The sequence below is a fragment of the Numenius arquata genome, chromosome 25 (genome assembly GCF_964106895.1).
Source record: "Numenius arquata chromosome 25, bNumArq3.hap1.1, whole genome shotgun sequence".
In the NCBI taxonomy this organism is placed as follows: domain Eukaryota; kingdom Metazoa; phylum Chordata; class Aves; order Charadriiformes; family Scolopacidae; genus Numenius; species Numenius arquata.
Window position 1 is genome coordinate 3,110,536 of NC_133600.1, and position 12,598 is coordinate 3,123,133.

The 12,598-nt window shown below is 43.6% G+C and overlaps 1 protein-coding gene across 1 annotated transcript in view; it reads right to left on the reverse strand.

Annotated features, from left to right (window-relative positions):
• Positions 1-12,598, reverse strand: part of TIMM44 (translocase of inner mitochondrial membrane 44) — a 28,467-nt gene that overhangs the window by 10,795 nt on the left and 5,074 nt on the right. Inside the window, exons 4-11 of the mRNA XM_074163759.1 lie at positions 12,392-12,472; positions 10,185-10,334; positions 7,297-7,436; positions 6,725-6,810; positions 4,493-4,585; positions 4,015-4,139; positions 2,368-2,418; positions 298-387 (exon numbers count right to left, since the gene is read on the reverse strand). Coding sequence (XP_074019860.1) covers positions 298-387; positions 2,368-2,418; positions 4,015-4,139; positions 4,493-4,585; positions 6,725-6,810; positions 7,297-7,436; positions 10,185-10,334; positions 12,392-12,472 — 816 coding nt within the window. The remainder of the gene's footprint in view (positions 1-297; positions 388-2,367; positions 2,419-4,014; positions 4,140-4,492; positions 4,586-6,724; positions 6,811-7,296; positions 7,437-10,184; positions 10,335-12,391; positions 12,473-12,598) is intronic.

Sequence of the window (12,598 nt, forward strand, 5' to 3'; positions counted from 1 at the left end):
CCAAGGTGCCCTGACAGAGAGGAGACAACCCACAAGGCTGTAACTTAGGCTTGATCACACAGCAGCAAGTCTGTCCCGTGAGAATCACAGAACTGTAGGGGTTAGAACATCATCTAGTCCAACCTCTCCCTTCCAGCAGCATCTGGAAGGACCCAGATGTGTCCCTCTGTGAGCAGAAATGGCAAAAAAGAGTGGCACGAGGCAAAAAATCCCACAGTTAGAGTAAAGAAACCCCCTCCTCAGGTCACGAGTTTCTAATTCGTCCCCCCAAGGTGAAATACAGAAAAGGACACTCACGTCGATGTTGTCAATGTCAAGAATCCTGGAGTGGAACTGGAGCCCCATTGCTTTGGCTTGCTGGATTGGATGGGCAAGCTGACTGTAAGTCTAAATGAAGCAACAAACTTGTGTTACACGTTTGCATTTGTTCTGTCACAAAGAAAAAAGGATTTTCTGCTTAGAGAGAACCACCAAAAAAAGGTAAAAGTCAGTTTTTTGCAAATATGCCAAACACGTATGTCTTGCAAGATGTCAAACAGCTGCATCAAATGCTCTGGGCTTCACATAACCAAATTCTCACTAAAAATCCCACCTCCCGTGGCCAGAACAGGAGATCCATCATTCACAACAGAGTACGTACATAAACCGACGGCACCTGAGAGCCAAGGCACTTAGGATTCTGATTTGACAGCAGACAAGGAGAAAGAGTCTGGAAACCAAGCTATTTTCCTAACACCCAGCCAGACCCTGGAGGGAGACCAGTATTTCCTGGCTCATTTTAGGCATACGTACATATGCTTCATTATTTATGCATCGAGAACTGTTGTTGGGAATAGTGAATTTCTACTGGCTTCCAGCATTATCACTGTATTCTTGGCAGGTCTCAAACAAACAGGAGGCAGTCCCTGCCTTCATGGATCTCTTCTAACCTTCATCACCAGCATTTAAATGCAAATATTCCACAGAAGCTACTGGCAAAGTCACTGGAGTGAAGGTGGAGTTACGGAGCAGGGGTTCTGAGGACAGGAGGCAGAGACAGCTCCAGGAACCACAAACTACACCTGAGCCAGTTGCTGACAGCAACCTGCAACTGGCTCCATCTGCCTGCCACTTAAATAAGTTTTTGCTTTACTGGTTTGTATTCCAACACTTTAGTGGTCAATATCACACACTTAACACCTGCGATATGACTCCGTTCAAGAGCCTTTATCTCCTGCATTCACATTAATAGGACTCTCCTTTCCTCCCTTGGCTTATTTTATGGATGATTCTCGACTCGTGAGCTTAATTTATAACGACAACAAGCTTAGAAGGGTTTGCTTTTTGTCTTATAAACTGCAGTGAATCTGCTACTTCCCTCTAGAGACTGGAGAGGAATCCCATGGTGTCATTTCAAAGGTTGCTTGAACCACTAAAGAACTTTCTTTACTTTCAGACTGCATTAAACATAAAGTAACCTTACTCTTACGTACTGCAATATTGTTACAAAGATGTTCATCACGACTAACAACAACAAAAGACATTCAATTAAAAAAACTGCCTCTTCCAGTGTGTGCATTTCCAGCCCTCTGGTGGTGGTGATCAGTAAGGAAAACATTCATTTTAAGCAGTTAAATTATTTAGAAACAGGAAAAGTATGAGTCTGCGTTGCCTCCAACACAATTATTTTGGAGCAGGGCGAAGACCAGAACAAACGTCCATCTGTGCTGTCAGGAAAGGATCTGTTTTCATGAAGTTAAGTGGACAATAAGACAATCACTGAATTGCAACCAATTCACTGCTTCAAGAAGTGGATGCAATGAAATCTATCCAACTGAAAATCTATCCCAACAAAGAAAAATTCAGTTTTCTGCAGTGAGATTATCCAGGCTGCAGATGATCTATGCTGCAATTTCTGAACAACGTCAGCCTGCCAGGACTATTTGCTGGGATATTGCAGCAGAGCTGTGTGTCTGTAGTAGCTCCGGGGAGAATTTGACCCTTCAAGCAGAAAAGCATCACCTTTTTGGGTCAGCTGAAATCTCTGCACCTTCTCACCCCGTCGCTGGGATACAGGCTCCGCTAAAGCCCATCCAGATCAAGAAGGGCAGCGCAGAACCGGAGTCAGTTGGACTAGTTTGAGTTTATTTCTCGATTTGCTGCCTCTAAATAGCTCTCCCCTCATACCCAGACTATTCCAGAAGCCCGGCATCTACACCTGCCTGCCTTAGCGTTTTATTGTATGAAGACGTTACACAGGGAAGCAGCTGGGCAGGGCAGGTAAGCAACACCCTAGATATGACAGTAGGACAGCTTGCAAGCACAGAAGGTACAATACACCTACTTACAAGTGAGAATCATAACCTTTTCAGGCATTTTTTTACTCACCGCTTCATAGCACCAATCTTTGAGGATATCAAGCTCTCCAGACATCATCGCCTAAAAGAGAAAAGCAAATAAAATACAAACATTTTAAACCACCTCCTATATCAAAGAGTTGAAACCATCAGCGCTTTCAGCAGCAAACTACCTTAAATCCTACATCTTATGAAACTCTGAAAAAGGACAGGAGCTTCAGAGAGAAACAGCAATAAGAACTTCTATAAACACACACGTACCGAGTCAGATAATTGAGATAAAAGCTGTTTTAAACCTTCTTGGCCAAAAAGTCAGCAGAATTCTGGGATGAATGCTGGGAGATGGGGTGTAACAGAAGCAGGAGAACAAACCAGATCTACAATTTTCAAGACTGCGAAAAATTCAGAACGACCAGAAGAATCACGCTGCAGCTCACGAAAAAAGATTTATCTTTAAAACACGGTGTAATAAACACCTGGAATTCATACCGAGACAGATGCTGGGAATTTGACAGATTTCAATATAAAGTTAGTTATACGTGGCAGGGCATTTTTCAGCATAATGCCTACAAATCACACCTGATGGCATCCGTAAGCTGGCTGCCTACTGTATGAAAAAACCTCTCCTGTGAAAAATTCATTCTCCAAGAGTCCAGAGCCCATTTTTTGCCGTTTGCTTTAGTGACACGGCACTGTCAGGAAAAGCAGATTCACAGTGACAGGTCTGTCTTATTTCACTGTCACCGTCACAGTTCCCGTCACTCATCAGATACACAAGTATCAGTCACGACAAAGACAGCAGTGACAAAACCTAACTAGGCATCGGTTTGGATGTTTGTATCTCTAAGCATCAGATTGTTTTTTATTCATCCTATAACCTCACAACCAGGAAATCCATAAATATTCCTACCTGTGTATTAGCATGTATCAGTTTGAGACACGATCGCTGCTTTGTAGGATGAGAAAATAACCCTTTGCTCTCTCTTCGCATTTCGTTCTCTTCAAGCCTCATTTTTTCCAGTCCCCTACAAATCTCTCAAACCAATTTCTGCTGTCGTTTTCCAAATCCCCTACTTTGACTCTGTCTTTTCTGACATACTGTTACAGTGAGAGGAACTATATCCATTTATACTCGAAGTCATCCTTCACGAGCGCTATCCACCAAGTGGTTTGATACTTTAGCCTTTAAAAATATTAAGTTCCGCATACTTCCTTGACCCGTGCCAGAAATATTCTCACTGAACCATTTGTCACGACCTGATCTTCCTCCCGAGTAGTCACAGATCATTTAGGATCCAGCAGTTCATACGCACCAAATTCCTTCCCTTATCAATATTTGATATCACCATTTGCCCAGTACCGTTCATTCACCTACTTCTGTTTGATCCCTCCGACGCTCATATCGTTTCTCGTGGGGGAAGACGGTTAGTTGTTTTCGAGGCAAGAAAAAAAAACCTTTGCCTACTAAATTATGAAATATGGTTTTAAACTAAATTGTTATGTGGGAGCCAACTTCCTTTTCCCAAGGTTATCTCCTGTTCCGTGAAAAGCTGGATGCTCGAGAAGCAAATACTGTCCCCAGCTTTTAATTTTAGCATCGGGAAACTAGAAGAAAAATCTTCCATGTTATAGTAAAGGAAAAAATAAAACGAATGCATCATACTGTGCCCCACCTTACCTCCAAGACATTGGGGATTATATCATACTCGCACTGCTTTAAAAACCGATCTTTGTCAAAGGATGGATCCACTTTGAGTATCTCTGTCAAAACCTCAGACATTTCTGTCTTCGAGAACAATCCACCTAATAAAACAATTCAGTGAGACGGGCAGCACGACAACTGTCACCAGAAAACAAGAGAAAAACCTTTGGTTATACACCAGAGGGGAGGAACAGTCACCAGGGAGCAGCTGCGGGGTTTAAGTTAGGCTTGAGATTTATCCCGTACAAGCACTTGTCATCGCACCGCGCTTCTGATCCAGTAGCAGGTTGCTGCACTGCGTGAGACTGGATAATGATCCGTGCCTTGTAATATTTTTATAAAGCTGCAGAATGCGTCCCAAAGGTTAGTAACGCCTGGGGAACAGCGCTAAGGGTCACTAGGAACAGAGCTAAAAGGCTAGAGGTGCACTTTCCCAAAAATGATGAAACATTACCTATTAAGTCAGTGACTTTGTCTGTGACAGCTCTGGAAGCTCGAATGAATGCGTTATCACTTTCATCGTACTTCATTTTCATTTCAAAGAACCCTGAAAGGAGAAGAGACATAAGCTGCAGTGTCCTTCCACCACATTCCTGAATTAGGAAACAACATGCAAATAACAGGTTGAAGATCAAACCTGCTCGTTCTCTTCTAAACCTCTTTGTTGATTAACAAGTTTTAATTTCGACAGTTACTTTTCTCCTCGTTTTCCTGCAATGTTTGTAACTATCAATAACCAGGAGAATGATGGTTTTTCTCACTTCAGCAGCCAGAAACTGGACCTTCTATGCAGATTTTGAAACAGAAAAACAGATTTTCAAATAGGAAATCAGATTTTCATAGAGAAAATCAGATTTTGAAATAGAAAATCAGATTTTCAAATAGAAAATCACCGGTAACAGTCTGCTTATACCCCTTGATCCAATCTGCTACAAGGGGTAGCAGGACGGGAAACCAACACCAGAAAGTTTAACTGGGGGAAAGGAAAACCCAAGACTAGACCTTAAACCTCGTCAATTTTTAATAAAATAGCAAAGGCATGAGTAAGGATGTGGTTTTTAAGCAGCTCTATGTACTTCTCAACCTCGATAAGAAAGCAAGCCAAGCATGGCACAAAACTACACAAGTCATTGATGGGGAAGGAGAACTGCAAAGCAAAATCTCAAAGGCAGAAAGAAGGGCAGGGGGTGAAGCAAGATGAAAAAAAAAACCCCAGCCATTTAAGCAAGCAGGCATCGTTGCAACAAACTAAGGCCTCGACCAACCCATTATCTGTCTCTGGACACCATCAGATGGACCAGAACTGCAGAAGGTAGTTCCGGATAATGGGCCCTGCAGGGAAGCTTCTTCCCACCACGTCAATTAACAATTGGAATCCTGCCCTGAGGCTTGTGCTCCTTCCAAAAAACACAGAGTGTTCTCGGTACAGGTGGTGCGTAAAGGGAGAGCGCGCGCTGTAAAGCCTCTGCAGCCACATCTGCAGTGCTGCCCGAATTGCAAAATCACTATGGGAATAGGCATAAAACGTAGAGAACGCGCAGATGGCACAGGAGCGGAGGATGCAACATGTGGGGAGTTTTAGGAGCTACGAGCGTCTCTCCTCGGAAAGGCCAACAAACGGGATATAAAACCCGTTCTTGGATACCTCCCAAGGAGGCTCTGCTTTAAAAAGAAGTTGGAAAGAAACACAATGCAAAGTTAATTATTTATGTTGCACTTTTTACACAGTCTTCCTTTCCTTAATAAGTCATTTACCCTGCAGTGCACCGGCAGTGATTATTTTGATTTGTTGAAGGATTCTGGTCTCAGGCTTCTTTATGCCTTTCAGAAACGTTAAGTGTCTGGATAACTATAACTATCAAAAGTCATTGCCTACTGCGGTACAGATATTCAGTATTTTTAGATTTTGCAATAAAAACAGAAAGGAGGCGAAGTCCCACACATTCCAGAGTTCTAAGCAGATGACAACAGAAACCAGCTCACCGAAGACAAGATTTTTCCTCATTATAAGCTCAAGGTCAGGAAGAAGAGATCTGCCTGCCCTCTGCCTGGTGACATGCGCACACACCCTGGCCTCCTCCCAGTGCCAGAGACTCATAGAATTGTCTGGGTTGGAAGGGACCTTTAAAATCATCTAGTCCAACCATCAACCTAACTTTGATAAAAACCATCACTAAACCACGTCACTAAGCACTATGCCAACCCGTCTTTCAAATCCCTCCAGGAACGGTGCCTCAACCACTGCCCTGGGCAGCCCATTCCAAGGCTTAATAACCCTTTCAGTGTCAACATTTTTCCTAATATCCAATCTGAACCTCCCCTGGCGCAACCCCTGCCAGGGTAGATCTGACTAGGAAAAAAAAAAATATTAAAAAAAAAAAAGAATAACAGAGTTCAGTTCTCTTTAAGGAACGGGGAAAGCAGGTTTTGGTACCTACAGGGAGCAGGGACTGATAAAACCAATGCCTGACTGGGGGAAGGGTCTGGACACAGATGGAGCAGCTTGGAAAAGCTGCAGTGTTGTCAACTGCGCCTGCCTCCCCTTCGCACCACCTCACAGCACCAGCTACAACACAAAAGAAACGGCTGAGATCCGCGTTATGTTGAGGCTAGTTGCACAGATGGCATTAGATCCAACAGAGCAAGAATGAGAACACGGAAAATAACGCGTCTTTGGAGCACTTACTGTTGAAGACCACGTTGTTGTCCTTGAAATCTTTCCACTGCTGGTACCATTTTGAGTCTTTGTGCAGCACCACCCCCATGGCCTCCCTGGAAAGCGCAAAAGAGAGAGGCACTTGTGAACAAGTAACGTACAACCACATAATAAAAAGGAGGAGATCCTGAGGAACATCACTGCAGCATCACCGAGGCTGATACATCACATAAACCATACAGGACTTAGGGGAGCGTGGAGCAGGGAAAGCAGAGGAGCTCGGACTTAGTCCTGCCGAACGTAATTCACCAGCAGGACGTTAGAACTGAGAAAACACAACACACACGCAACTCAGAATTTCAGATCAGAATATTATGTACCCACTTTATAATTTTAAATGCCCAATTTCACTACTGGAAGATTCCGTATCATCAATTTATGCTGGACATTTGCTCCCACACCTGCTCTGCCACGTCACACCTCACCCCCCTGCCTCACTTCACCGCCTGGATTTTAACCACCCCTGACCTGTAGTTGAGTTTTAAAGTTTATTATCAAATTATACCCAGAAACATTCACCCTAAATTACATCCAATACGTACTCATTAGCTTCAAATATTCGCTCCTCTTTAATCCTCTCGCCTGAGAATTCTGTTCTTTTTCGTAGTCGCTCCGGCCGTTTGTAAGGACCAGTCTGTCCTAAAACACTTTCATCTATTTCCTTCTTAACAGTTTCTACTCCCTGAAAGGAAAATATCCCTATTAATATACGGTTGATTTATCATTCCACCCTCCATCCCATCCCAGAAACTGAAAATTGCTTCTGTTGGAGAAAAAAAAAAAAGATGAAAAAAAGGTAAGAGCCCACGGGTTATTCTCCTCTCTCTCACTCAGCAAATGCTTCTTTGCTGATGTCTACTGACAAACACACCAGGACCAAGACCTTCTCCTTAACAATTTAACAGTGTAGGACAGCAAACGGATGGTTGTATTGAATCAGCTTGACGGAAAAACAACAATATAGTAGAAGTTATGGACGCAGACAAACCTTACAGCTCACAAGGGGTAACCTCTACAGAGTTTAAATTGCAATAAATCAACCCAGACGAAGGCAGCCCCCAAGAGCAGTCAGCAGCTGCTAATAGAATAAGCCCCAAGTAAATGGAAAAATGATTCCCATTATCCAAAAGTAGAGGACAAGAAAGACTTCAGGACACCACCAACCCACTGCAAGGCCACCTCAAAGGTCAATAAAATCCAAGTTCTAGGCCCAAGGTTAAACAAACAGCAGTACTGCTTTCCCCAAAACAAAAAGGAGCCTCACTTTTTATAGAATTCTACACACCTTCTAGCTGAGAAAATGGCTTCGAATCAAACTGGCTTTTGTCAGAGAAGAAAAGTTTAAAAAAAAAAAGTAGTTGATCTTATACTAAAGTATAGGAGATATTCTCCTATAGGAGAGATAGGAGATATTCTCCCTCTCGGGTGAGACTACATCAAAAAAAAGGACTTGATAAATCTGGACCGATATGTATCTCGTCAGTGAACAGCAAGAGCCTTAGTTCAGATTCTGCCAAGAGGAAGCTGCATCCTACCACAACCCTTGGTGACAATTTTTGTCATACACTTCAACAGGAATTAGAAATAAATGGCATTTTTAGTGTTTCTCCTTCATCTTTGCTGGTCTACTTTCCTTGGTGAACTTTGGAGCGGTACTTTCTCTAACGACTGTACCTACAAAAGATCTGTGGCACAATAAAATACTTTCCTATTACTAGACACACGCAGGCGGAAAGGGATTTTATATATACTCTATTTACAGCTATTTCCCAATCTGCCTTTTTATTGAGGACATGTCAGTTACGTAGCCCAAAGCATCACGTGGCTTTATGGGGGTTGTTATTATTCAACTTTATTTTATGCAGGAATATTCTGGAGAACACACAAAGTGTCCAACATCCTTTGCCAGCAGGAGCCCCCCTCCCCTGCTGAAAGTCAAGGTGACTCCTTCCTTAAAGTTACACCAGTGCTCAGGGCCTAAACGGAAGAGACGCCAGAGATCTGATACGAAGCAGAAACTGGAGTTTAAGTGACTTTATGCATCAAGGATAAGAAAATAAAAAGCTCCAAAGATTAATCTGTTCCTACTGACTATAAAAACCATCTGAGGGACCTGGGAGGGAACAAGACACAAGCCCCTGTGGATACCATCTAGCTCTAGATTATACAAATAAAATATCTCCTAAATAGTGAAGCAATGGGGATGTCAAAATGAGACTACTACTACAATTTCAAAGATGGCATATTTGGTTTTCTGAAGCAGTAAACTAAATGTTCTAAATTCTATATACATACTATAAAGTATAGCAAAGCTACAAGAACTGCTCACAGCCTCTAAAAGCTCCATGAATCAGTTAAATCTGACAATGAATCAAAAAGTTTATCTGCTCACAGGGAAAACAAATCTTTAAGCCTCCAAAAGTTTACTTTAAGGTCCCATAAAATCACTCCCTGCTTATGAGGGCTGGCCTGGCAGCGGGTTTCACGGAAGGAACGAGCAGTTCTCAGATTAGGAGGCTGCTGGGGTGAGATAACAGGTTTCATTACAGACACACAAAAATTACAGACACCAAAAAAAAAAAAAAAATAGTGTATAATGTGATCTGCAGCTATGGCTAGAAGTGACCTTTGGCAGACTGAACACAGAAAGAGGGGGACTGACACAACTGACGCTCCATCTGGCCTGGTGTCCCCTCTTACAGGCTAAAGCCAATGCTTCAGAGGAGGCAAAAAACCAAACAGTCAAGGGGAACACTTCATTTTAGGCTAATTACCATTAACTGGTGACATCAAAACATACAAGCACTTACATATTTTCTAGAAAAGGAGAGCTTTAATCAAGCCAGTTTGTTCCCAAGAGTACCACTGATACCTGCCTGCAGAAGACATTTGCCCCACAAACAAAGCAACTGATTGGCAGGATAACAAGAAATGGGCATAAACTTGAACATAAGAAGTTCCATCTGAACATGAGGAGGAACTTCTTTCCTGTGAGGGCGGCAGAGCCCTGGAACAGGCTGCCCAGAGAGGTGGTGGAGTCTCATCTCTGGAGACATTCAAACCCTGCCTGGACACGTTCCTGTGGGACCTGCTCTGGGTGACCCTGCTATGGCAGGGGGTTGGAGGAGATGATCTCCAGAGGTCCCTTCCAACCCCATATCATTCTGTGATTCCAAGATTTTGTGATTTTTCCAGTAACACATTTCAGCAGCAGCTCAGCTGCTCCAGACTTAGACTGTTCTAGGGTTGCGGAGTGAGTGTCAGACTTGTCAAACGCACCTCCTGAATTTATCAGCTTATTCCAATGTGGCTCACAAGGTCTCGCTGCAAGAGTTTTGCATTTAATTTTAGACTCAGCACAAACTCGCACATAACTTCCACGTTAATGAGCTGTGCCCGCAGCGCTGGGTCCTGCAAAGGACTTATGTACCTGAGAAATAGCTTTGAAGGCTGCTGTCTTGCCTAATTTCTCCCCTCCTTTTGTCACTGACTCTGCAGACTGTTTTGCTGTTTTTGCTGCTTCTTCCACACCTTCCTTTATCTTTCGGCCAATGTCGCTCTTACTTACTTCATCCAAACTCTGCAATGAAACAAAACAGGAAAGAAAAGGTCATTTCAGGTGAAACAGGTGAAAACTTACTTTGAGTAACTCCTCTTTGTGAAGAGAAGGACCATTGGTCCTGAAGAGAAGAACCAATGAAGCCAGAGTTAAAATACCCCAGCCGTTTCCTTTGAAGAGATCAGGTACTTCTTGCTTCTTAAGAGAAGGTAGTCAAGAAGTGGTCAAGAGAACTCTCTGCTACACAGCTCTTCCTGCAGAGTTAGAAATGCTTTTCTCAATCAATATCTTCATGTACATCTTTGGCTGTGTTTACAGAGCCAGGATCTCCTGTGCAAGAGGTTAAAAGGACTCTGCCAGTAGCTGGTCACCCTTTCATTCTGCACCGGCACCCATCAGGATCTCAGAAATCTCACCAGCATTGGGCAACCAATCCTGGATGGGTCACAAGTCACAACCTCAGAGGAAGAGAAATGACAGGAGAATGGTTTTCCCTGTTTTTCAGTGAGATTTGGCTAATAAAGATGCTTACAGCACCCTCAACAGTACTGAAAAGATACTGGTTATGTCCACGTCCAGCTCATGACTGGCACAGTTCAACTGACAGATAAGGAACAGCCTCCCCAAGGGCTTCTCAGCTGTAACTTACTGCAGAAAAATCTTATGCTCCCTTTAAGAGAAAGAGCAATAAGTTTTCAGTCACTGCCGATTGAACTACTGTAATCAGTAGGAGGGCAAAACAAGACTCAGGTGCCTGGGAGTAACGGTCAGGGTGGCAGACACTGCAACAGCCCTTCTCCAGCTCCTCAGGCTCAGTGCCACCTCCTGGGGACTGACAGAGCTGCAGCAGAAGGAAGGCTGAGGATAAACCCAGCAGCAGATCTGCGAGCCAGCTGACTAGCAGGCACTTTGGCCACAAAGGAGTAAGTAGGACCAGCGTCGTCCTCTCCAGGACCTGCTCTCTCTTCCTCCTGGCAGCCCTGGAGCCTCCCAGCAGCCAGCGCAGCTTGAGCCCGCAGGAATCCCTGGGTCACCCCTTCTGGAGTCATTCCCCAGCTCCTCTGGAAGCATCTAGGGGGAGACACTGAATGGATGGGGACTCCTAGACTTCCCCATGCTGAGATGGGGACAGAAAGGAATAAAGGTCTTGCACCCCACTGAGGACTGCCCAAATAGCCCAGTTTTGCACCAGCTGAACTCACGGATACTGTAACACCACAGATCAGCACCTACAGGTGCCACATCCACCTGATTTATTCCATATTTAAAATACTATCAGGAAGATTCCTCAGAAATTTACTCCAGGAAAAAAAAAAAATACATCTGCTGCCTGGATGAACTCAGACAAGAAACGAAGTAAACCCACACAAGGTGCAGTGCTTAGTCCAGCCTAAAAAAAAATCACTTGAATTCAATCACTTAAAAGCAGGTCTGCACAGACACAGGGATCTTTAAAGTCTGAGCCTAGAACAGAAGACACTCAAACCTGTTAGGTATGAACAACGCCTGCTCCTCCAGGCATTTTGTTATTCCTACAGAGCCACGGGATCACTTACAGCATGGGAACTTGGAGGAGAGCATCCCAACTCTCCCACCAGCGCTTTTACGTACAACACCTGGAGCCTCTGATGTTGCAAGTCTTTTATAACATGCAATAAGAAGCCTGAAGTCCCATCACATTAGTAACAAAAAGCATGAGTGTGAAGAGCATGACATCTCCTAAACAGCTTTCCAGGGTGACCTTCCATCATTACTCTACCTGCCCTCAGGCGGAAGAATCACCCTGAGGCTTTTTTATACTGCTAGAAAATGCAGAACCATAAGGACCATCTCCAGTCTCCAAACCTGAGAGGAATCACTGTCCTCCGACTATACACTAACTGAATAAATCTATCATACACTACTGCTGCAATTTTCTTAACGACTCTGGCCTCAAAGACTCATAATAGTGATCACTTTTGGAATAGCAACCACCTTTCAGCAAGAAAAAAGAATGGGTGATAACTGGAATGCACACAAAACACATAACTTAGAGCAGAACTGGCCTAGGGAAAGGTTCTTCCAAAGCGGCGTTTTACCTCTTTAACTGTACCAGTTATTTCTTCAAGTTTCTTTTTAATCACTTCTGAGGTCTTCACTGTTTCGGATTCAATGGTTTTCTGCGGGGAAAAAAAAAACAAAAAAAACAACCATGCTGCATTTAACTATGAGGATAGAAAATACTCAGAAGCAGTTTAGCGCAGAGCACACCCCATCAACGCTGGAATTGAGGGCAAGAAGAACTA